We start from the raw sequence: 26,284 nt of genomic DNA, 5'->3' as shown, positions 1-26,284 counted from the left end.
ATCTGCAAAGTCCCTTTGCACCAAAGGTAACACACTCACAGGGGATCAGGACGTGGACAAGCTTTGGAAGTCTCTCATTGGATCTACCATACCTCCCCGTCTCTCTGGCCACCTTGGTGTGTTAACAAGCAGAGAAATAGTTGTGGACTAGAAGCATGCTGGAGCCGGCTCACACTGGCTTGTACCAGCTCCTGAGAGCAGACCACGGTCATCTCTGCTCTGGTCCAGGAACATCCCCTGGTAGCATGGAATCAGCCAAGGTGGCATCACTCACAGCATGGAAGTCCGCACACGCTGTGATCAGGGCTTTTTATCCGGGAGAGCCTGTCCTTACACGCTTATCAGTGCACCGCTGGCCATGGCTCCTGTAGGTACAGATCCCTGCTGTTGGTGGAGTTTTGCACGTGCTGGGTGCTGTGCTCAATAAGCATTTTAGATGGATTATCTCATCATTTGGGATCTTTGCACCATTCTCTCTGAGCGTGAGATGTATTTTGTCACCCTAATGAACAAGAATTTTCATGAGGCCACAGCTCAATCAACTCTGACCACGGACTCTCTGGGGTGCTCTGGTCCCCATGGCAGACTCCCCTTCTACCTCCACTGCCCCAGTCAGGTGTCATAGGCTTTGCGTCATCCAGGGACTTGCTCCAGGTCACACCGCTAGACCTCGGACTTGAACCCAGGTCTCTTGGAGACTTGGATACCGCAGATGTTCCTGCATCACAGAGGGGGTGTCTCACAGCCTGCTCCTCCCTCAGGGCAGAAACTCAGACTCGCCTTGCCTCCAGGTGCTGGTACAGGTCTGTTAGGGTTCGGAACGAGTCTCTGAGCTTGCCCACGGGAGCCTAATGCCTGGCTGCTCGGGCCACTGAACCGGTTCATTGATTCCAGCCCAGAGATTTCCCCAAACTCTGCCCTAGGAGAGCACCTCATGTTTCATCGATGATTTGGAGTGTGTAAATCTACAAGAGCTAAATCTCCTTGAATGAGGGTGACCTGAAGTTGTACACGTGCTTCTGTGTGGCTCAGGGACAGAAGGTGGACATTCGTACTTGGAGGCAGTCTCTGGCCTTGGTCAGAGTCCCTTGACTATCAGGGTCAGGGTCACTTGGAGCGGAGAATTGTGGGGTCAGGCAGGGAAGGGACATTGCATTTCTGCCTTGGGAGTGGCCCGCGGCAGACTTGAAATGCTGTAACACTGGCCTCAGCATGACTGCTGGGTTCAAGCCCTGGCCCCACACCTACTGCCTGTGAGCCTGTGGGAGAGTTTAACCCTCCCAAGCCTCAGTTTCCTCATCTGTACCATAGGGATGACAGTGCTGACAGTGCCAGCTTCCCAGCATTGACTTTAAAGGACTGGATGAGCCATTCCACACGTGGGCTTAGCACTGTGTCTGGCGCACATTAAACATGCCATAAATACTGCTCTTGCCATCAGCAAATCTGCTAGACCAGGAGTGAGAGCAGCGTGACGCTGAGTGGCCCAGAGTCTCTGAACTAGTGTGGTGTGGATCACGGAAGGTCTTGTTCCCCACATGGTAATTTTTTAATGTAGTTCTGCTTGAGTTCAAGACTGGGTGCGTTCTACCGTGGCTTTCTGCACTTGGCAGGAGGTATAGTGGTTAAACCCACAGGCTTGGTAGCCAGGCTGCTGGGTTTAACTGTGGTTAGTTGACGTGAGTGCGGGGGGTCTCAGTTTTTCCCTTTGTGAAATAGACGCAGTGTTGCCCACCACATAGGGCTGATGTGAGGGCTGAGGACAGATGATGCGGATAACAAACACCCAGCGCCCAGAGCAGTGCTGGGAGAGCACCCAGTCCGCTCTGCCGTCATCATCCCACCACGTGCCTCTTCCTCACTCATCCTGGCCCCTCTGTGATCCTGAGTGAGTTGAAAAGCTCTTCCAGCCACAGTGTCTACCCAGCAAAACAAGTGCCTGGTAGCAGTGCTGTCTTGTTTCAGACAAGCCCCCCCCGGGTGCCCGCTTCTGGTTTGGTTTTACACACAAGGGGTTCAGCTTGGTGCATCCCTTGGAAGGCTCAGCAGGGTCACAAGGTAGACCCCGCGGGACAGAGCAGGTAGGGCTTGCATGCTGGCCTGTAAGGTGCTCTGAAATGCTACAAGCCAGTGACTGGACCTTGCTGTCCTGTTTTTCTCATTGCAGGCTGCCAACAGCTACCTGCGGGACCAGTGGTTCCATTCTCTGCAGTGGAAGGTAAGTCCTGACTCGCTTGTTTGAGAGGCCGCCTTTGTCTCGACAGCTGAGTGTGGGCTCGGGACTGGTCTGTCCAGTGAGGGCAGAGGTCTCTTGTCTTCTGGTCAGCTCAGCTGAGGACCTTTGCTCGATTTATATAAAAGCCCCTCGCTTCCCTCTTGGATGGTTGATACCTTTCCCCCTGCGATGCCGAAACTGTATTCCTGCCGCATTGGCCCTTGACTTTGCCCATTAGCCTTGTAGTGTTTTGCCTGCTTCCAAAAGGATTGTGGAACCGCTTGCTATCAGAGCTGGGGCTGCCCTGAGGGGTTTGGGGAGCAGGACTTCAGAGGCACAAATGATGGGTTGAAAGTTACTTCCAAAGGTGGCACCAAAGGTAAATTTATCAGAGATGCAGACACACAACCATATATTTCCATAGGCTTCACTTCCTTTCCGTTATCTGGTTCTTTGGCCTAATTTGGTTCTAGCTCTGAAAGCTGGTCCAGAGCCTTCTAGCACATAGGGTGAATTAGTCCCCTACAGGGCACTTTCAAGACCCAGGGGCCAGATCTACGAGAAGGGTCCTCCCATCCCCCTAGGGGGTCCACATTCTGCTCTGGTTCAGGACCCTTGCACCCTGTCTTCCCATCTCTCCTGCCTTCTTATCTTTTAGTTTAGAACAAGCCATGGCAGGCCCTTGGCCTCGCAGAACCAGCAGGGTGTGGCTAGGATGACTGGTGCATGTCCTGTGCTGTCATCTCACACTAAGCTGGAGGATCGTGGGGTGAGCAGCCGGTCCTTTGCAGGGTTTGAGGCCAGATGCCATGCTGGGACAACCAGGGGACAGTCTGAATTCCTCTCGTGCCTCCAGAGGGGCTCTTGTTACAGCTGGGCAGAGGATAGTATTACAACCCCAGAAAATGACATTCCTGGTCCCAACGAGGGCTGCTCCCCTCCTTCCCTCAACAGCGGCAGGTCCCCTCGCTTTGTGCTCATGTGGCTGTCTCAGAGGCTAAGCGGTAGTCTCCAAATTGGAGCTGCAAAGGGAAAGGACTAGCACTTATTGAGCACCTGCTGTGTGCCAGGGCATGAGGCCACCTCACATGCCTCTTTCACCTTTGCAGCAGCCTTGTAAGGCTAGTTGTTATCATTGCTCCCATGTGATATATGGGAAAGGCAAGGCCAGGCTGGAGCCCAGCTCCCACAGCTAGTAAGGGCCTGGGGCAGGATTCAGACCTAGGTCTTTCTCATTCCTGTATGTTTCTGAGTGCAGGCAGGAGGCACCAGGTGGCAGCTAAGCAGGCAGGTGGCACATGCTGCTGAGAGCTTGATCTCTGCAGGGACATTGTCCCGAAGGCCTGGTTCTCTGCCGCCAAGTGTGTCCCAGGTCAGGACCTGTGGCAGGCCATCTGGGAGTCAAATGCCCGGGCAGTCGAGAGGGTGGTATGGTAGTCAGGAGCTCCCTGAAGGAAGAGGCCATTTCACTGCCATGGACAACGGCTACCCAGAGCGTTCCCTCTTCTGTTCTCCATGCATGTTTTCCTTGTGACTCCTCAGTAAAGGATTGCCTTGCTCAGGGTGGGGCAGAAAGTACTTGGAGACATACTGTCCACCTGACAGCCTCATTGAAAGGTGCAAAGATCAGTGTCAAAGGGAGAAGCTGTCTTTAGTGGCTTCTGCAGGGCTCTGCTTTCTGCCTTGCCCTGGTCCACATTTTCTTAACCATTTTCTGGAATCTATGGGAACACCTAAAAGGCAGTGCTTGTGAAATGTGTGAATATTATGCTGCTACAAGGGATGACTAAGGTGGTGGGCATAGCCAGCCACCTTTCAGGAAATCGTGACAGCTCAAAGGATGATTTAAAAGTGACAAGATTGAAATGTACAAGTTCAGACGGCAGTTGTTGCATATAGGGTTCAGACAGTTGATTGAGCAAGTGCAGAGTTGGGGATCCCTGGGTTTCTAGCAGTTCTCATAAAGACCTGGATGTCTGCACTCAGTTTTGGTGGTGTTTGGTTTATGGCTGTTACATTTAATCAGTTAATTTTTTTTAAAAAAGGAAAGAAAGCATCCAAGAAACCCAAGTCAGGGTACCAAGGAATCAGCAAATGCCCAGCAGTGAGTGGCCCCTTTGCCAGGTGGTGGATGGTGACCTTTGTTCTCACTGTGCAAGCATTTGCTTGTGTCTCAGGCATGAGTAAGACACGGGTAGTTTTCCCCTTTTGACAGTGTCGTCTCCCCCTCCCCCCACCAATGATTTAGGTATGCTGCCACCAGGTGGCAGTGATACCTTAGTATCAGCAACTTGATTTCATTCCTGTGGCTCTTTGCCATTCAGTTTTTGATGAGTTTGGAGGAGGCAAGCTCTGCTTCCTTTGAAAATGGCAAGAAATATAAGGTCTTTTGGAGGTACGGCCGGCTAGTGAAATGAGCTAAGAGACCTGGATTCGAATCCTGTTCTATAGCTGACTCGTCTTGTGGTTTGCGTAGATTCTACTTAGTAGTGTTCATTAATTCAGACGCAGTTTCCGAGTACCTACAACATACGAGGCATGGCTGGGCGCTTTCCTGTTCATGGTTATGCAGCAAATGACAAGGCTCAGAGAGGTCTAGTGCCTTGCCCATAGTCTCACAGCAGGTGTCAGGACCGATCTGTGCCTCATTCTAACTGAGACTCTTCAGCCCCCTCAGGATGTGTCCTGTTTGTCCCTGCTGATGCAGTCACTTTCTCCTTATTTACCACCAACCATTTTGGGGTTTCTTTTTCTCTCTTTTTTTCTTTTTCTCTCTTTTTTTCTTTTCTCTATCTTTAACTTTAAAAAAAAAACCAGTAGAATATCACAGTTTAGGATTTTAGAAATCCCACCACCTTAGCTTGAGTTGTAAAATTTTATAAATACTGGCTTTATCGTTTTTTCCCGACAGCAACATGTACACGCATGTTGTAGCTACTGTGCACATAGAGAATGCATTCTTCTATTTGTAAAGAATGTTACCCATTGATTTATCGATTTTTTTTTTCTATCTAGTTGTACTGGCATCTCCAGGGCATTCTGCACAGCTGTGATATTTCCTCCAAGTGGGCCAAAATTGGTATTTTGGGGCTTAAAAAACCTGCAGTTATTCCAGTGGTACGTGGCTTTCCTAGTTCAGTCTCCTCAACAAAACCTTATTTTCTACTATTTAATTTCAAAAGGACAAGGGCAAGTGGGGGGGGGAATACCTTAAAATGCTCTTAAGGGGGTCGATAATGAAAAAAAAAAAGGCTTGGGAAGCGCCGCTGTGGCATCTGCCTCGTATTGTGCAGTGGGACAAGGCAGGGTGTGAGGAAGGCACCTGTGTGATACTCTTGCTGCCCCCTCTGCTCCATCCCGGGGGACCTACTTCATCCTGGGAGTCCTGCTTCATCCTGGGGGATCTGCTGCATCCTGGGGGTCTGCTCCATCCCGGGGGTCTGCTCCATCCTGGGGGTCTGCTCCATCCCGGGGGGTCTGCTCCATCCCGGGGGTCTGCTCCATCCCTGGGGCGCCATTGTTCCTGTGGCCTCAGCTCTGAGCTTCATTGGGTCCACAGGCCATCAGAGCTCACTAGAAGAGTATCCTCCATGCTAGGCATTGGGCTTTGAGCATTATCTTGTCTCACCGAACAGTTTGTTGTCATTGATGTTTGTGTGTGAGGAAATTTGAGTCACTTGTCCTGGGTCCCAAGGCCCCCAGAAGGCCAGAGACCCACAATGTCCCTGGGACCCCCTTCCCGGCCTCTCCTTCTCTCTCTGGGCAGCGCTGGTCTGGGAGGTCCAGAGGAGGCCTGGGGCCCACAGGAGGACGACAGGAAGGAGGGTGGAATGGGGTCACTCTGGGCAGTGGGGTGGCGGCTCCAGCCCTCCCAGGATCCGCTGGAGCCGAGCATGCCGACCTCAGGGCTCCCTAGAGGCCAGTCCTGTTTGGTTTGGGTGGTTTGGCCCCTGAGGCTAATTCCTGGGGGTATGGAAGCATAAACAGTTGTACTGAGTTAATGAGGCCTCATTTCTCACTCAGATGCACCTTGGAAGCCACGTCCTGTGGAGTCAGGCCTGTCACGTGTGCAGGGCTAGAAGGGGACAGACCTGGTTTGTGTGACAAGGCCAAGAGTGTGCTTCAGGCTGTGAGGGTCAGTGTGTGTTTACAAAGCTGTCAGGAGGTTGGCCTGTTTCTAGGCTCGAGGCAAGGGGCCCAGATGCACACAGCTGTGACGGACAGGCCTGGCAGGGAGGAGGCACACCTGTAAGGAGCTTTTGAAAGAGGCCCAAGAAGCAAGACCACCCACCTCCTCTGTGGAGTCAGTGCTTCTTGTGCCTCCAGCTCTGCAAAGTGCCTTCTCACTTCCTGAGAGGGGTTCCTCGCCGTTGCCCATAAGTCCTGAAACCCAAGATGATTTTATGCCAGGGTTGGGGGAGCTGGGTCACTGACAACAGCCCCAGGGCCAAGCCTGAGCCCTGGGGGCACGGAGCAGCCAGTGTGAGACCAGCAGCTGACCTGTGATCCTGTCACAAGGCTGCCGGGCAGAGGAATGCCCTTGGCCCTGGGAAAATCTCAGCCCAGGTTTGCATCCTTTCTGGCCATGGGCCCTGGCCATGCAGCCTCCTTCTCCCCACGCAGGGTTTCCCAGGCCCCAGGGGTGGCCACAGCTGGTGGTCACCCCCAGCCAGGGCCTTGTCCCTCACCTGAACAGAGTAGAAGGGTGAAGAAGACATAGGGTTCGTGCACGTGTGTATGAGTGTGTGTGTGTGTGTGTGTGTGTGTGTGTGTGAGTGAGGGGGTAACCTAGTTGGGTGCATTGGGTATGGAGTGTGTTTATTCAGGCCTCAGTCTTCCCTGTGAAATGGGGAAATTCCTAGCATCTCTTACTGGGTGGGTGTGAGCATGGGCTGCTCTGGATGTGAAGTTAGGAGGGAGCCCGCAGGAGCCGGTATCAGAGCAGCTGGTGGGCAGGAGTGGGAGGGTCAGCCCCTGCAGTGCCTCAGTGTCTGTAAGATCTCGGAGGGGCAGTCTGTCCTCAGGAGGTGCAGGCTGTGGGCGCTCCTTCTGGGTTTTGAGCACCCCTGGGCCTGCCACTTTATGCACGTTTGCTCCCTTAATCCTCACGGCGGTTCCGCAAGGTCTTCACTGTCCCGTCTCCTGGATGAGGGGACCGAGGGGACCGAGGGGACAAAGGACATTGCCAAGGACAATGCTCCCAATGATGTCACAGTCTCACTTCTACATCAGGCCCTGGGCTGAGCCCACGCCAGAGTCCCCAGTGCGCAGGTGAAAACTGGAGGCTCGGAGGTGAAGAGCGTGGGGCTGGTGGCCTAGTTCTCTCTCCCGTCAGGCTGCCCTCTCAGGAAGGCTGGACCCACCGTCCTGGTGCCCACACAGGGAGAGAGGCCCCGCTGGTGCCAAGGTACCTGGGGGAAGCAGCTCAGAGGAATAGAAGGCCCTCGAGCTGATGCCCCTCCCCTGACGGGGAGCTCAGGGAAAAGGGTGGGACCCTCCAGTAGGGGCTGTCACCCCCAATTCTGACTTTCCTCCTGGACCCTCCTCTGTCTCTCTCTTGGGCCTGGGAGCCTGAGGCCTGTCTTCCTGGGGGAAGAGCCACTTCCAGACCTGAGTTGGGGCCCCCAGATTACAGATCCCCCCAAATGCATGTCCCTTCAGACGCTACCCACGTCCCCGAGCCTCATCCCTCTCTCATCACAGCAGCCGGTGGCCTCACTACCCACCATGGGGCACTCCCTCCTGTGCTGGGCAGGTGCCAGCACCTCGCTGCATCACCCTGTTGAACCCTCACAACCTGGTGAGGGCACTGCGTCCTCCTGTTTCCTCATTTCACAGGTGCGGAGACCGAGGGTGAGAAGTTAAACCCCTTGCTCACACAGCTGTCGAATGGCAGAGCTGGGGTCTGAACACAAGTTTGATTCCAGAACCTGGGATCATAACCCCTGAGAACGTGGCTCCCAACTGCACACGCATGTGCGTGCGCACTTAAACAGACACACCTACGCACACGCACCAGGCAGCTCTCCCCTCGCGCCTGTGGGGCGTGCTCCTGACTCTCCCTGTCTCCTGTCTGTCCTCCTGCCTTGTGTCAGGGGCAGCGGGGTTTTTGTCCTGCAAGGCATTTCGTGAGAGCTTTACATTTCCCCCTGGATCTCAAGACATCACCGTGTGGATGATGTGAGTTAATTCACATCTCTGACTTGGCGATCCCCCAGCTGCCCTGCATGCCGCACAGCACACGGCACACTGCCTGGGCCTGGGCCCCAGAAGGGCAAGCTCAGGACCAAGCGCTCCCACATTTGCCCCAACACCCCATATCACCCCAGATTCCAACAGCAAGGCTGTGTTGCCCGACCTCACCTGACTCCTGGTCCTGCTCTGCTCTGGGTCACACGCTCCCATGTGGCTCTGGCTGGGCCCACCTTGTCTGGAAGGAAGACAGTGACCCCTCTTTCACCTCCTGCCACTTCTGAGTGGCCTGTCCCTCCTGCCCCACCCCTGTATCTCCCCTTTTTCTCTGCCCTTTTCCACCAGTTGTGAAAACACCTTTACAACCATCTCAAGGGCAACGACTGCTCTGCTTCTGCCAGTCCCCACCTGATGGTGGATTTCACTCCTGGAAATGCCCTTCCAGGCTTCATCCACCTCTGCATAGACCTTTTGGCTGCTGTGGCTAGCTACGTAGATGGTCCTGCTTTGCATAGAGTTGCAGCTTAAATGCTTCAGTGTATGTCCAGCCCCAAATGAAGAGGCTTCCTGATGGCTGCATGACATTTGTGAAGAGGTCGTGGCATAATTTACCAAAAGACCTGCTGTTGTCAGGCATTTGGACTGTTCTCTCTTGTCTGTTACAGATAAGGCAGTCCTGATGGTCCCCTGCAGCCAAGATCTACTTCTTTTGAACTACTTTTTTAGGGCAGGTTTCCAGAACAGTGATTACTGGGCAGAGAGTAGGGATATTCTTTGTGGCTCTTACCACATATTGCCAATCTGCTCCCCAAATAATAATTTCTGTAGTGTCTACAGGGAGAGCTCTGGGCCAGACTGCTGGGTTCAAATCCTGGCTCTGCTGCTCACTGACTGTGCGACCCTGGACTAGCTGCTTTCCTCTGTGGGCCTCCCTTTCCTCCTGAATAAGGTGGGAGATCATAATAAGACCAAGAAAGTTAAGTGGGTTAATGGCGGTAAAGAATTTAGAAGAATACTTGGAAGAATAAGCATTGGATCAATGTTAGTTATTCCTATTCTTCTTTAGTGATCAAGGCCTCTGTTTCCCTTTGTGTAGAAAGGTTCCAAAAGACAGGGCTCCAGAAGAAGGGAGGCACATGCATAGCATGCATACCTCCAACCCCCAGTGAGCCCATGACAGGCATCACTAATCAATCGCTGCACTCTCTTCCCCTGAGGCAGAACGCTTCTCGACAAAGTCCCTGCTGGTCAACCTGAGTTGACGGAGGGAATGAAAGCTTCCTACCATCCCCACCTTTAGTGACCTCGTGGAGACTGAGTGTTACTGGGAAGCTACATCCAGTCCCGTTGGCTCTGGCCTCTGTCCCTGGGGCCTGAGGCTTGTTCACAGGAGCTGTTGTTGAGCTTCCTTTTCTCCTCTGCCTGGGACCGTCCTGAGTGTCAACTGTCCTGCCTCTGAGCAGGAAGGCAAACCAGGGAGCAGGGCGATGGGGGGAAGGAGTTGGCCTCTGTCCTTTCACAGGCCCAGCCACAGGTCTGCTTCCTCCAGGTTGAAAAGGCAGGAATTCCGTCCAGATTAGTTTCTGGCACTTGGTCAAAGAGGGCTTTGTGTTTCCTAAAAGGGATCAGAGGGATTCAGGAGAGAACTGTGGCGGGGGGGGGGGGGGGGTTCCCACTAGGCAGGGGGCCCATCACAGTCCAAGACTTTGGGAGGGGCCTCAGCGGGAGGTACAGCCGGTGGTGGAGCTGAGCCCCAGAGAGCAGATGTCCTCACACAGGTGAGTCTAGCCAGGCCGCTTCTCCAGCACCTGTGCTCAGTGGACCCGAGGGGAGGCCCCTGGGGGTCCAGGCTGTCAGTCCCCCTGGGAGGACCACATTCCCCAGTGACGCCCAGCCGCATCTCATGGCCCTCTGTGGGTCATCGGGGACCCTGTAACTAACAACAAGGAGGGCTTCAGGGATTGAAACTAGCAAGTGGCAGAGGACAGGACAGCCTAGGGAGGAGAGCTCACGCTCTCAGGGGCTTTCTTTACAGTGAACGGAGAGAACAGTTACTAGGTATCTGCTAACACCAGGAGCCATGCTGGGGGGCTCTGATGTGTGCTCTCTTGCGGTCTTCTCAAGGTTTGATTAGGCCCATCTTGAAAGAGGAGCTGAGACGGCAGAGGGGCTTATCCACAGCCAGAACCAGGCACAGCTGGGATCTGAACCCAGTGTGGTGGGTCTCTGAGCCCAGCCTCCTCCTTCTGACTGGAGGTGGCACTGCCTGGGTCTGGAGAGGGTGGGGGTAAGGATGACGTGGCCCCATGTCTGAGCCCAAAGAGGCAGGGAAGCCACAGGCGAGCATCAGTCCTCGAAGTGGTCCTCACTTTCCCCAACCAGATTTCTCTTTGGAATAGACATGGGGCATTTTGTTCTGTTTTTAAAATAAACTTCTCATTAAAGGATAGCAGAATTGATCTGTGTGACCACCCAGATCAAGACACAGAATATGACCATCTCCCTGGAGTCCCCCGGCCCCTCCAGTCCTCACGCACCCCCACCCCCACCACAGGAAGCCATGCTCCTGCCTGCTGGCAGCACAGCGAAGTCCCACACGTATTTGAACTTCATATAAATGAAATCATGCAAGCTGAACTCTTGTGTCTGGCTCCTTTGGCTCAAAATTATGTTTATAAGATTTATCTATGCAATATATAATATCCTGTATACTAATAATTTATTCATTTGCTTTTCTGGATAGTGTTCTGTTAAATGAATAGACTATTAATTTCTTCATTCTGTTATGGATAGATATTTCCAGGCTGGGGCTCTTATGAATAGAACCATTGTAAACACGTCTTTTGGTGAACATATATTTACATCTTGTTGAGCTCAGGCCATAGGGCAAGCAGGGTGTCCCATTTGGTGACACTGCCCAGCAGTCTTCCAAAGTGGTCATGCCAACTCATACACCTGCCAGCAATATACAGAAGTACTAAGGCGGGGCATTTAAAAATTACACTTACAAGATTTTCTTTTAATAGTGAAAAGGATGAAGGAAACTGAAAAAAATCCCCACTGTCCATAAACCTCTGTTAACAGTTTAAGTTTTAAAAAATCAACTATACTTTTTTTTGAAGTATAGCTGCTTTAAAGTGTTGTGTTAGTTTCAGGTGTTCAGCATAGTGGTTCAGTTACACATACATACATCCTTTTTCATTATAGGTTATTATAATATATTGAATATAGTTCCCTCTGCTATACAGTAGGACCTTGTTGTTTATCTATTCTGTATATAGTAGTTAGTGTCTGCTACTCCCAAACTCCTAATTTATCCCTCTCCTCCTTTCCCCTATGGTAACCGTAAGTTTGTTTTCTATGTCTATGAGTCTGTTTCTGTTTTATATATAAGTTCATTTGTGATTCCACATATAAGTGGTATCATACGGTATTTGTCTTTCTCTGACTTCACTTGGTATGATGATCTCTAGGTCCATCCATGTTGCTGCAAATGGCATTATTTCATCCCTCTTTGTGGCTGAGTAGCATTCTATTGTATAAATTTACCACAGCTTCTTTATCCAGTCACCTGTCGATGAACATTTAGGTTGTTTCCATGTCTTGGCTGTTGTAAATAACGCTGTTATGAACACTGGGGTGCATGTATCTCTTTAAATTAGAGTTTTCTCTAGGTATATGCCCAGGAGTGGGATTGCTGGGTCATATGGTAAGTCTATTATTAGTTTTTCAAGGGACCTCCATACTGTTCCCTATAGTGTCAAGCTATAATTCATACATTAAAAAAATGCACACACCTTATCTGTTGGGGGTGGTGAGTTTTGACTATTGCATTCACCTGAATAATCAGCACCCAGACTCCCATCACCCCAGACAGTTCCCTCCTGACCACGTTCCAGTCAATCAATCCCTCACTCCCTAGATATCCACTATTAGCATTTAAGAAAAGTGACAGTCACACATGTACTTGGTAATTCTAAAAATTATAGAATGCACAGTCCCTCCTCCCTCAAGCCCATTTCTGAAAGGCAGCCCTGTTAGTCTCATGGGGCCTTTTAGAAGGTTTTTATGAAAATTCCTTTTGAAACTCCACACAGATTTTATTATCCACACGAGGTGTTCTTGCTCCTTTACCCTTTAATTACGTATCGCGGTTGAGCTCACACACAAGCTCACGCAGCACATACAGATCTACTTTTTTCTTTTTATGGTTTCGTAGTATTTCATGCAGACAAAGGTCAAGCCAGATGGGACTTTAGATCTTTCAGTGAAACTCTGTTTTCCAGATGGGAAGCTGAGTTTCTGCGAGAAAGGACAGGCCTTACTGAGCACCTCCCATCCACGGACCAAAGGCGGCAAGAAATTCTCTGTGCCTCATCCTCGCTCCTTCCCATCCCTCTAACCATCCCACTCAAAAGGTCAAGAAGATGTAGTCCAGGAGCCCGGGGTGGAGTGACCCTCCTGGCCCCAGAGTGGGAAACAGGGGAGCTGGCTTTGCACCATGGCCCTGGGACCTCAAGCCTGTCCCTGCCCCTGCTGCCCCAGCCTGGGCTTCCCCAGCCCCACTGGAGAGCCAGCCCCGGGCTTGGGGACAGCAGACTGCCCAGCCCCTCCTGCATGAAGGCCTTCCCTGGGCCTCAGGCATGGCGCATGATAGCCGGCTCTCCAAACAGGAGAGAAGCGCATTTGTGGGTTGTTTGTCTCTCCCAGACGAGGAGGGGGACCAGGGCCTCAGCGTGTCATCCCACGCACGCTTTGACGGGGCTGATGAGTCACCGCACCACACAAGGAAGTTCTCCACGTAAATGCTTTGCGGGTGAACTTGTTTTCTGCCCTTTAAGGGAGAGTTTTTTTCCTCCCTTTCTCTTTCTTCAAATGAGTTTTTAAAACATAGATGCGAAGCAGTCTCTTGACCAGGAAGACCTTCTGTTCTCAGGAGTCTGCAGGTCCCTTCTGCAGCTGCGTGGTGGGCAGCTCGGTGGGCCGTGACGGGGGCCGGCCTTGGAGGGTGGGCAGCCTTCTGTTCTGTGTTCTGTGTTTGCCTCCGAGGCTCCTGCCTGCCTGTTGGCTCAGAGACGAGGCCAAACAGGGCCTCCAAAAAGAGCAGCACTTGTCCCCACAGAGGGATTAGGTCCTCACCACCCGGCAGTCAGAAAATACGCAGCAGGCAGCCAACTCTCTGGATGGAAAGGGGTTAGGGAGATAGGCTAATTGATCTGGAGACAAGGGTAAAATTGCTCTGGCCCTCGGGGCCCACACCCTGCTCCCAGAAGGACCCTGGTTCCGTCTTGGAACCAACAGACAGTTTTGCAGAAACCTCTGAAATGGACAGAGAGCCCCTGTCAAGGCTCCTGAAGCCACTCGATAGAGCCTGCCGGCCTTGGCAGCAGAGGAGGCCACAGTGGTCTGTGTCTGGCGAGGGCTGGAGTAACAGTGGGGACCAGGCAGCTGCGTGGACAAGACCCTTTGGCAGAGTGGGCCGAACCTGACCTCTGGGCAGGAACAGATGTGTGGGAGCGTGTGGACTCTAAAAAGCACAGCTGGGAGGTCAGGGCCAACTCAACATTGGCCGAAGGTGGTGGACTGGAGCGGACTGTTGGTGACTGCTGGCTCTGGAAGCATCTGTGTTGAACTTTCCATCTCGGGTGGTCTTTCTTTCCTTTCAGGCCTCTCTGCCACCATAGACCCAGGGGTTTTGGACCATTGCTCAGTGGTTCTCAAAGTGAGGTTCCCAGTCCAGCAGCACCTGCATGGCCTGGGAACTTACTAGAAATGCAAATCTTCTGTCTCATAAACTGAAGGTGGGAGAGGAGAGTGTAGCACACTGTGTTTTACATGTCCTCCAGGTGATTCTGATACACGCCACAGAGGGAGAGCCACTGCCACAGCTTGAGGAAAGGGGAAAGAAGCAGACATTTATTATGGGTCTACTATTTTCCAGCCATGTCATCTGTTACCCTGTTTAGGCCACAGTGTCCCTGGGAGGTGGGACTGTGTCCCCTGGTTACAGGCTAGAAAACTGACCTCAGGTTCAATAACTTTCCCCTGTATCCCAGCCGGAGTTGCCTGAGATACCGAGTTCCCCTGTATCTCAGCCTCAGCTGAGTCCCTTACGCCCTATAACTGGGTTCCTCTCAGTTTGAAATCAAGGGTAAACAGCTTTCTGGTGGCTCTGCCAGTGTCTCCGCCACTTGTGTGGCAACTTAGACTTCACCACTGTGAATGCCCTCAAAGCCCCCCCCGCCCCCGACTCCATCTCGACCTTCTCCTTGGCCTGTCTGAGGGGCCTTCCTCTGCAAGGAAGGAGCAGCCCCCTGTAAGTCCTGCCTCCTCACAGGACCCCCGACTCGGGAAGGCAGGAATACGCCCGGCCTTTGGCCCAAGTGCACCTTCCTCACCTGCCTGGGCACACACACTGGAGATCAGCTGTCGGTGAGTTAATAAGCCAGGGTGCTCATAAATTTGGACCCCTGTGGCGGGAGCCATGGCCCCAGCCCAGAGGAGGCAGCCCGACAAGGGATGGAGGCTTCCCTCACAAAGGGATGAATGGGTCAGAAGCCCTTTGAAGTACTGCGAGCCCCAGATAAAGTTCTTAGTCAAATAAACAGCGGAGGCCCCTGTTGAGATGCTACCGGAGGCCCCTGTTGCTGAGCCGGGGAACTCCTTATTTGGGAGAGAGATTTCCCTTCTTCAGGCCCGAGGGAAACAGCCCAGTGCTGTCTGTCCTCTGCCTTTCAGGGGAGCGAAACTCACCCCAGCTGGCCTCTCCCACATTGCAGAGGATGTACCACATTTGCATTTTTAAAAATTTTTTTGGTGAATTGCTATCCACCCGGGGTGTTTCCTCAGAAAACTGACGTTTCCTTTTACTGATTAACAAGCAGCCCCCACGGTGGTCTTCAGTATCAGGTTGGGTTCTGCACGGCGCGGGGCTCCGAGCACCCATAACATCGTCGGAAAACATCAGTACTAGACAATAATAGGATCTTCTTAAACAATGTTTTAAAAGTGGGGTCCCACCCACTCCTTGGGTCGAGTTCGTAATAAAGGAGAGGCAGGACAAGTCTCTGAGTACACCAAAGCCTGGGAACATGGATGGACTTTGGACTTGGGGACCATGGAAGTATGTGCTGGACCGAGGGGCCACCTCAAGGCAGGCAGTGGCTGCTAGGGAAGATTTCCTTGACACAGAGTACCTAGTAAAGGGACCAGCTGTCTGATCAGAGAGGAGCGTGTGGTCACTGATAACATGGCAGTCACAGCACTGGTGGCCACTGCTAGGGACACCATCAGAGCATTTGCACAGAGGGCTGGGGTCAGGCGAGAGGACTTCTGTTTGCTTGGTTTTCATTTTCTAAGTGTGTCTGTTGCCTTTGCCCAGTGATATTTGAGGTGGCTTACAAAAGCACACAGCATGGGGAAATCTGTACTAACTGATTTGGGGCGACTTCCACCAGGTGTTAAGGGAGAAAAAGCAAGATGTGATCCCTTTTTTGTAAAATGAAGTGAGAAACAAAACAACAAAAGCTGAGGACCCAAAAATCTATATATATATTTGCATTTGATGATGTAGGGCCTTGGGGAAAGATCTGAACTGATACATACCAGGGGTTGGCAAACTGTCCACCCCACAGCCTGTTTCTGTAAGTTAGAGCCCCACCCATTTATGCGCCAACAGCAGCCCATGACCAGAAAAGCCTGTTGATATTTGTAATCTGGCCCTTTACAGAAAATGTTTGCTGACCACTGATGTATGTCATGGTTTTAGCATGGATTCCGGGGTAAAGGAGGTACAGTGAGGGGCAGAGGTGAGCTTATAAACAAGCCAACATATATGATACAGGCTAAATTTATGTGCACTGTTATATGAGGGGAGGGCTGCATGTGCACACAGAAAGAATCCACGACGCAATGGTCCACCAGCGTACAGCTGTGCGGGCAGTGAGTGCACACTGTGAGCTCCTGTGTTCTTTGTTACTCCCTTCCTGATCACTGAGCCATACAATTCTAGTTCTCTGGTGAACGTGTATTATTTCAGAAACGAGGTAACCTACTAGAACACTGAAAAGTCAGAACGAATAGGATCTCAGATACTCTCCAGCCCCTTCTAAGAATGTGGGATTCTGACCAATTTGAGAATTCTGTGGAAGGGACAGTATCACCTCCGTGATCCCAGTTTCTGAAATCTTTGGGGATTTATTTTCTTTATTTCTTTTTAATGAAATGTACAATACATGGGTGTGTCTTCCTGCAACAATTTGAAATATTACAGATAAAGCTGAAGCTCATCTTGGCCCCCTCCCCCTGGGCCCTCCCTCAGGCCACTTCCCTCTCAAGGAGGATGACTGCCATCAGCCTGACACACGTCCTCCACTCCCCACCCATGTATGTGCAGCATATGCATGTGAACATATATGTACATGTGTATGTTTGCTTCCACACTGCACAGTGGCTCGTGGGAGTGGAATCTGGCAGATTTGTGAGCTCACTTTTGATCCTTTTAACTACTATCTAGTGTGACACTGCATGTGGGCCACAGTTTGTTCTAGCATTTAGGGGCTTCTAGTCCCCTTTATTTTTTCTCAAAAGTGAAGTATCTTTAATCAATGTTCTACTGGCTCAATAAATACCATTTATTGAGCACCTGTAAGGTGCTGGGCATTCAGCCTGAAACATCACATTTCATCTTGTCAACAGCTGTGAGAGGCAGACACTCCTCTTATCCCCGTTTTACAGATGAGGAAACTAAGGTTCAGAAATGTGATATAATTTGCCTGAGGCTGCACAGCTTATAAGTAGCAGAACAGAAGTCTGAATGGAGAGGTGCACCATTCTGCACACACCTGGGGTCCCTGTTTGGGCCTTACCTGAGCCCCTGAGTTCCCAGGAGTCCATAGGCCGGCAGGGGAGGCACGTGAGCGAGGGCAGTGAGGGGTAGTATCGGGTGTGCCAAGCATGGGCCTGGGGAGCGCCTGCCTCCCCAGAGTTCTGTGACCAGGCCAGAGGTGCACGCGACCCCTTCCTGGGCACCACCCACGGTATTCCCCAGCCTCTGGGGTTAGGCTCTGTGGAGACGGGAGAGCATTTCCAGAATGCTGAGAGCAGGTCTGAGGCTGTACCTGTGACCCCAGTTCAAGCTCCCTTCATTGACTGTGACCCGAGACCATGAGGTGACCCTGAAGAGGGCTCCTGGTTCACCTGGAGCGGGTTACTGTCCCCTCTACTTTGGGATCTTTCGTCCATACAGTGGGGAGTGGTCCCATCTGCCACGTTAGACTGGACCAGCAGTGCTGACCCCTAGCTGCAGGCTCAAATCACCTGGGAATTTTTATACTTACAAATAAAACTTTTCTTTACTGTGGTGAAATAATATGTAACAGGAAACTTACCATTTTAACCATTTTTAAGGCTATAGTTCTATAGCATTAAGTACATTCATGTTGTGCAACTATAACCACCATCTGCCTTTTTCCGTAGCATGTGTCAGAATCTTCTACCTTTTCATGGCTGAATAATATTCCATTGTGTCCATATCCAACATTTGTTTATCCCTTCATTGGTAGAATATGAACCCAGATGCCTTGTCTCCACCTTGCCCCCAACGCCCCCTGGATGAGATTGGCCTGGGGTTGGACTCTGTTATTGCAGGGTTGTTAAGCCTCCCATATGGTTCTTATGCATAGCCAGGATTGAGACCTCCTCTTAGGATGAGCTTAGCTCACTGCCCGGCCATAGGAAGCCCTGGGTTATCAGCTGGCGTGATGGAGTTGCCAACTATTGGCTGATGTGTGACCCCAGAAAAGGAAAAGGAGCTCTGTTTGCTCTGAGCCAGAGCCCACCTCATGACTCCTCTTTGCTGAAGACCGTAAGCCAGCCCAGTGCTGACGTCCTGCCTGAATCCGCCTAGGACTTCCCTCTGCAGCTCTCCCGGGTATCCAGGCAGCTCCTTACGGCATCACTGATGGGCAGGGTAAGCCAGGAGAGGCTGCTGAGAGCAGGGCCTGGGCTGTCACCTCCGTAAAAGTAAAATACAAGGGAAGGGTCAACTCGAATGGCTGAAGTGGAACAGCAGGGTGGCCAGGAGCCTGGCTCCCTGGACTCTACCTTGCTTTCCTGCTCACCAGCTGTGTGTTTCCCGTAACAAAGGACCACAAACTGGGTGGCTTAAAACAACAGAAATTTATGCTCTCACAGTTCTGGGCCAGAAGTCCAAAATCAAGGTGTTGTCAGGGCTGGGATCCCTCCAGAGACTCTAAGGGAGGTTCCTTCCTTGCCTCTCCCAGCTTCTGGCGGCTGCCACACTACTTGGCGTTCCTTGGCTGGTAGATGCATTGCTCCCGTCTCTGCCTACATCCCCACATGGCCTTCTCTCCCTGTGTGCATGTATGTCTTCACATGGCCTTTTTATAAGGACACCAGTGGTTGGATTTAGGACCCACCCTAATCCAGCACGGCCTCATCTTGATAGCATCTGTAAAGACCTATTTCCAAATAAGATTACATTCACAGATACCAGGGGTTAAGACTTGGACATACGGTTTGGAAGGACACAGCTCAACCCACAACACCAGTGTGACCTCAGGCAAGGTTTTCATCCCTCGATGCCCCACTCTGTGTATGAAGGGGACAGTGTATGATGGCAGACAGTGTCTGCCTCCGAGGGAGGAGTAGACCAGGCACTCCCAGTAGGGTTCAGGAGCATCCGTCTTATCTGGAAGCTACTTAAAAGTGCAGACTCCCAGGCCCCCCTGGCTCTGAGTTAGAATCTGCCTTTTAATAACCCCCGCCCCCACCCAGGTGGTTCCTGCACACAGAAGTGTTTGAAGCGCGCTGGGAGGGTTAAAGAATTTGGTACAGTGGCTGCCAGCGGTAGGAGCATGTCGTACATGTTGACCATTATTTCTGATTTTTGTTCTCCTCCCTTTAACAAATACTGACTACCTTCCATGTGCCCTCAGCTGTTCCAGCCACCACACAAAATAGTGAAGAAACAGACAAGGCATGATCCACCCCACTGCCCCCACCAAAGAGACAGAGCTCAGTGAGGAAAATGGCCACTAGAATTTTTCAGTGCAGTCAGACAGATCCGTGCGGTGGCAGGATTTTGCCAAGGATGCGGCAGGCCCCAGATGCCAGGTGGGATGTGGTCCCCAGCTGCGAGCCTGGCACCAAAGCCAGTTTATCTCCTCACCAGCCAGATGCGTGGTTGCCCAGGCAACAAGCCGATGCTCCAGAGACTGTGAGCAGGACGCTGTGCCCGAGTTCCTGCAGTTTCCTTGGAAGCAGTAATGGCGGCGGGGAGACCGCCTCCTGTGGGCACTTGGGGGCAGAGTGCCCAGGCTCTTCCCACTCTTTCAAACCAATTACCCATCTCCCCAGGACCCGGCTTTCCAGGCAGATATCAGCCCAAAGCCGGGCTGCAGCCAGTCTGGAATTGCCTCCAGGCAGTTGGGAGGCGAGGCTCAACTTTTGGATTTAAAGGGCTTCTCAGTTGTCCTTGCAGCAGGTGGCGGGAGCACCAACCGAGGCAGAGAAGGCACTCCTGTGTGCCTCTCGGTGTGACACGGTGGTCGGGGACTGAGGATCCAAAGCTAAACCTGGGCCCCAGCTCCAGCGCTGGCTCTTACTAGCTCCTTAACTTAACCCCTCACAGACTCAATTTTCTCATCTATAAAATGGAACTAATTATACTGCTCACGTTGTCGCGCGGTTGTGAGAATTTTAAATGGTGTTTTATACAAAGCACTCAGCACAGGGGCTGGCTTGTGGAGAGCCCTCCGAAAGTGACAACAGTTCACGCTCTCATGTCACGTGTCGCAGCGTGCTATGCAGGGTGGTGGTTCCTGGAACACGGTAATCACTGGGCAGGTGGGAGCCAGCATTGCTGGAATTAGTGTCATGAGAGTGAGCTGAGCTGCGCCTTACCCTCCAGCCTGCAGGGGAGTACCAGGACTAGGCCTGTGTCTCATTTTGTGTCTTTTCCTTGACTCCCTTATCCTCCATAGAGCCAGTGCCTCACTCAGCGTGGGTGTCCCTACACCCATCTTGAAAAAACCCAAGTCCCTGGAGGGTATTCGTTAATTAATCTATCTGTTAATTAGCTGGACTGGCAGTAACAGTTCAGTAACTGTGTTGGCTAAATTGGAGTCTCTGTGCAGAGTCCACAGGGGTGGGGGGCTGAGAGGTTATGAGTCAGGCATAGGGTAACGATCAAGACTTGAGGGCCAAATGGGTAGCTGGGGGATGGCACACATGGACCAGTCACAAGCTTGAGTTGTGGCTGAAGGCAAAGTGATGGTACTTGATGCTAAAAGGAAGCCATTCTGGCGGATGAAGGAGAAGGTCAAAAATGCTGAGTGTTGGGGGCCCAGAAGCACACTGGCTTGGTAGAGATGGTGCGTTACATGGCATGTTCAGCATTCACAGCCCCAGCAGGTCTTGAAGGAATGAGAGGGTCAAAGGAATCAGAGAAGCCAAAGAAGTCACCCAATTCATCACTCTCCCTGGGTGTGCAAGGGACCCTGGGGACAGCTCCCTGTGGACCTTGAAGGGAAGGTTGGAGGAGCTGGGCAGGTAGGCAGGGTGTTGCTGACAAGTTGGCCCTGGCACTTAAGTGTTGCCTGAGTGGTGAGAGAGGTAATGAGCACATCACTGGTCCTCTGAGGTGTGGGTGGCAGAGAGGACTCCCCAGGACTTCAGGACAGCCTGCCCAATGCAGTGATGAAAACGTTCTCTATAAGTGCCAGCCAGTATGGCAGCTACCAGCCACGTGTGGCTGTCGAGCAGCCAGAATATGGCTAGTGGGACAGAGGTGCTGAAGTTTCAGTTGTATTTCATTTTAATTAGGTTCAGTGTAAGTAGCCACATGGGGCAGATGGCTTTCGTGCTGGGCAGCATGGCTCTGGGTTGGGCACAGGAAAGAAGCCGTAAAAGCCAGCCCAGCTCCTGCCTGACTCCTTTTTCTTGGTGGCTCCAGAGGTGCCCCTGCAGCCTTTCCTTTAATGATGGGTGAGGGGAGCATGCGTGCTCGTGTAAGCCTGAGCCTCAGAGGCTGCGGCAAGCGGCTGAGTGGCCGCCCCATCCCCGGGAGGCGTGCTTCCAGCACGTTCTGAGTCACGCCTCTCCTGGCTAGGGGCACCTTCCCGTGACAGCTCGCCTCCCATGGAGGAGCTGAGAGGCTCTGCTTCCCCAGGCCGGAGAACCTGGGTGCCTGTGACTGCCTCTGCCGTGGGAGCAGTTGCTGGAGAGATGGCGGATGTTGCCCAGGTAACACCCCCTCCCTGGCAAGCAGAGGGTGAGGACTGCAATGGAGTGGCTGGCTCTTCCGCAAGGGAGGCAGGAGGCTCTTCCTGCTGTTGTTTCAGGAGTCAGTGGGGCTTAGTCACAGATGCCGGGAGCCCTCCTGAATCCCGCCTGCTCTGATCACTCACTCCCAGGACTTGGTAGGTGATAAGAGTGAGAGCTGCTATTCAGCCAGGAACCAGGCTAAGTGTTTATATATAACATCTCATGGAGTAGGCACAACAAGCCTTTGCTAGTGGTTCTTCTCATCCCTCGTTGCAGATGGGGAGAGTAGGGTGCCAGTAATAGACTGTAATTCCATGAGCACCAGGGCCTGTCTGCCCTGCTCACCGCGGGTATCCTTGGCACTTAATTCAGTGCTTGGCACACTGCAGTAGATGGTTCTTGGTAATTATTGTTGGATGATTGGATAGATGGATAATGCATGGATGGATGGATGGATGGATGGATGGGGAGTAGGCAGGTAGATGAATGGAGGGATAGATGTGTTAATGGGTGGTTGGATAAGTGAATAGGTGGATGGGTAGATGGGGGATGAAACAGAGCTTAGATTTGAACTGGTCTGCTGACTGTAAAACCTGCACTCAACCACAAAGCCGTACTGTCTCTAGCTTTGTTTGATGTCCTCCACCTGCCTGGGTTGCAATTTTTTTCTAAGCATCTTAATTGAGGTATAATTTACATGCCATAAAACTCACCTATTGTAAGCGTATGAGTCAGTGTTTTAGTAAACATATAGTGTTGTGCTACCATCACCACAATACAGTTTTAAAAACAAATTTCCATCATCCTAAAAGATGCCCCTGTATCTGTTTGTAGTCTAATCCCTGTGGCCACCCCCCAACTCCAGGCAACAACTGTTCCACTTTGTCTCTCTAAATTTGTTTTTCTAGACATTGCATATGAAAGGAATCATCCAATATGTCTTTTACATCTGGCTTCTTTCACTGAGCATAATGTTTGTGAGGTTCCTCCATATTGTAGCCTGTGTGAGTGGTTGCATCCTTTTTACTGCCAAATACTATTCCATTGTCTGGATATACCACGTCTTGCTTATCCATTCATCAGTTGATGGGCATTTGGATGGCTTCCAGTGTGGGACTGTTATGAATACCACACTGTGGACATTCGTGTGCATGTCTTTATGTAGAGTCTGTTTTTTATTTCTCTTGAGTAGATTTCTAGGAACAAAACTGCTGGGTCCTATGATAAATTCATGTGTAATGTTTTGAGAAACTGTCAAACTGTTTTCCAATGATGCTGTACTGATTTACATCCCCGGCAGCAGTGCACAGGGATCCTGGTTTCCCTGCATCTTGGCAACACTTGGTTGTACCCTGTCTTTTGGTTACGGCCAGCCTGGTGGGTGTAGAGAGGTCTCTTTGTGGAGCTGCACTATGCTCTTATTCCTCAGCTGGGGTTTGACCTTTTCAGCCAAGGGTTGGCAAACTTATTCTTTAAAGGGCCAGATAGCAAATGTTTGGGGCTTTGTGGGCCACATTTGATTTTATCACATATTCTTCGACTTTTCTTATTTTGGGAGTTTTTTTTCCCCTTCACAACCCTTAAAAAATGTAAGAACATTCTTGGCTTCCTTGTACAAAAACAAGCAGGGAGACAGTTTCAAGGCTCCTGTCAAAGGAATCCAGCAGTCTGTCCACGCCGGACACGGCAGAGGTCAGCCAGCCCTTCTGGTGACATAGTCACAGTGGAAGGACTGTACTGCAGAGCCCAGGTCCGGGCCCCCAGGAGCCTGGGAGTCAGGGTTCCAGAGGCGTTTCCAGCCCAGCCCCACCGTGATTCATCACCAGATGAGCTCATCAGAGTTCCTGGGACCAAACGTGCTAATTTGTCACCCAAGGTGGAGTGACTGGGCCCCCATGGTCCTGGACAGGCCTCCCGCTGCCCTGCTCCAGGGCTCAGAGCCTCTTCTGGGAACCGGCTGCCTGCCCACAGCCCATGACCATGTTGTTGCAGCTGCCCTGTCTGCCTACTGCTCCCACCAGCCCCTCCTGCAGCTCCTCCGCCCCCTATCGGCTGGCCCCTGGCTCTCTGAGCCTTGGGGATGTGTTCTAGCCCTCACCCCATGACACCAAGTGTTCTTGACCCCTTCCCCACAGTGTCTCTTGGCGAGTCTGTCCCTCCTGTCCACCATCTGTGCTGGCCCTGACCGATGTGATAGAAAGAAGGAGACCTCTGGGGTCTACTGGAGCCGATTTGTACTTGTGAATTGTCCCTTTCTAGCTGTGTGACCTTGGACATGTCACCTCCCCAGCCATGGTAGTCTCGTGTGTAAGTGGGATACTAGAGCCTGTGGCAGGAGCTGCAGGTGCCCCACCCTCTTGGCCTTGCTTTGTCCTAAAGGCTGTCCCCTGGGAACTAACTTCCTTCCTTCATACTTTCCTTCCTTCCTCCCTTCCTTGCTTCCTTCCTTCCTTCCTTCCTTGCTTCCTTCCTTCCTTCCTTCCTTGCTTCCTTCCTTCCTTCCTTGCTTCCTTCCTCCCTCCCTTTGGGTTTTCCCTGGCTGTGGGAGCACTTTGGCCTGGGCACAGGGCAGCCTGAAGGTCTGCCATGTCCAGGAAGGCGGTAGGTAAACGGCACAGCTCCCTTGCTTCTTAGGTGGGTCAGCTCTGAGGCATGATCTACACTGTCTCACAGAGGCCCCCGCGGGACCCAACCCTCGTTCCCACAGTAGGGATGTTGCCAGTTGCCCAGGCATACGGTTGAGGATGCCGTGGGAATTTACTGCCTTCTCTTCCCTATCTCACTACCCACCCTGCACTGATGTGTCCTACGTTACCTCTCAGATAAAGGAACCGTCTGCACTGGGGGCCTTGTCTGAGGGTCTGCTCCCAGGGCAGGCAAGCCTATGACAGGCCCCCAGCCCCTCAGATTACTGTGAGGAGAGAGTGAGATGATGCCCCGCTGGGCTCAGCACAGCACCTGCTGCATCGGAGTACGTGCTCGTTAAACGCTGGCCCTTATTCCAGCCCTGGGGAACTTCTGGTCTTGACCGCAGCCTCTGTGACCACTCTTCTAGGGACACCTCTTAAGCGGAAGCTCAGGTGCTCATGGGAAAGCTGTTGTCCTCCTTCATCTGCTGAGGGGACGACGTCAGTGAGTGCGGAGGCAGGTGGCACCCTGTGGGCCCTTTTGTGTGGGCCTCACTGTCTCCGAGTCTCGGCGACATCCAAATTCAGAGAGCTGGGGACATGGGGACCGTACTCACGGCCACCCACCCCCACGGGCTGGCTGTATTCAGTGAAGTTTAAATGAGGGCTGCCTGAAACAGTGTTCACCAAAAATTGATGATGGCTCTTTGTAGGTTGTGGGATTTTTGAGGCCTTTTATCATTTATCCTCTTGTTTGTGCTTTTCAGCATGGTTTAAATATCGTATAGTGAGCATGCCTGATTTTCACAAAAAGAATGAAGTCATTATTCTTTCCAAAGTAAACCACTAGCAGCTGATTAGAAGAGCGGGCACTTACAGCCCAGACCATATTCCAGGCTAGAAGCTACAGTGGGGAGATGTGGCTGTGTGTCGTTGTGGTTTTCTTTGGGGCTTAATATATGGTGGGTTCCTGTGACCATCTCATGGTCATTTAAAAATTAAGCAATTCTCTGGGCACAGAGCAAAACCGCAGTGTCCAGTACTCAGTGGAGCATTCATCCGCAGGGATGGGTCAGGTTCTTGCCTTGGAAGTGTCTGCACTGCCTGAGACTTCGGGCATTTTGCGTCTGCATAGACCTGGCAGGGCTCCTGGCTCACAGTGGGGCAGGAGACTCTGGCTGGCAGTAGCTAGAACCAAGTCTAGTTACGGTCCCAGGGAAGCCTCAGGGAACTGGGTGTGTCTTGTCCTTCAAGTCATGGGGTTCAGCAAATACTGACTGTCACCATCATCCCCATGGATAGCATATTTACTGTTCACTACCCCACCCCCTGAACTTGCCACGCATTTCTTCCGGTGCTTATAGGATCTAAAGTGATTGACAAGTAAATGTCTCCACTCTTCCTCATTCCCCACTTGATGAAAACTGTGCTGTCTTTACGTCAATGGCTGGTAGAGAGGGAGGGAGGGAGGGAGGGAGGGAGGGAGGTGGGGGAGGCAGAGTTTAGAGGGAGGAGGGAGAAGAAGGGAGAGACCAAGTACGGAGATTTACGGGAGAAAAGATCTGCACACTGAGGGGGAAATAAACTTAAGTGTGAGTTAACTCAGCAGTTGACGGGTGACAGTGTGGGTGCGATGGGGTGTGATTAGCAAGTAAGAGGCTCCAGAAAATCAGGGAGTGTGAAAAAAATGGGAGAAAGAAAATGGGATACTGTCTGTATCACCGTGGGTTGTACATTTCATCCCTTTAAAGTTTTTCAAAAGAGACAAGTTAAGCATCTGGGTTCCCTTTTTGTTACAGGACTGTTCTATTTGGACTGTGCTTTTGAGTGTAACTCTGTACAGAGAGCATACCATGTGGGTCCAGGATTTATAAGGGTTACACGTTGAAGGAGGCCACAAGGTATCCTCAGGCATAATTTACAGAAGAGGAAACTGAGGCTCGGGGGATGAAATTGTTCATAG

At 51.8% G+C, this 26,284-nt stretch overlaps 1 protein-coding gene across 1 annotated transcript in view; it reads left to right on the top strand.

The window, feature by feature from the left end:
- CMIP (c-Maf inducing protein) overlaps positions 1–26,284 on the top strand; it is a 222,416-nt gene that overhangs the window by 148,891 nt on the left and 47,241 nt on the right. The window contains exon 3 of the mRNA XM_031458000.2: positions 2,168–2,218. Within this exon, the coding sequence (XP_031313860.2) occupies positions 2,168–2,218 (51 nt within the window). The remainder of the gene's footprint in view (positions 1–2,167; positions 2,219–26,284) is intronic.

Source organism: Camelus dromedarius, chromosome 9 (genome assembly GCF_036321535.1).
Source record: "Camelus dromedarius isolate mCamDro1 chromosome 9, mCamDro1.pat, whole genome shotgun sequence".
In the NCBI taxonomy this organism is placed as follows: Eukaryota; Metazoa; Chordata; class Mammalia; order Artiodactyla; family Camelidae; genus Camelus; species Camelus dromedarius.
The sequence above is the reverse complement of the archived record's forward strand: the minus strand, read 5'-3'. Positions and strand labels throughout refer to the sequence as shown.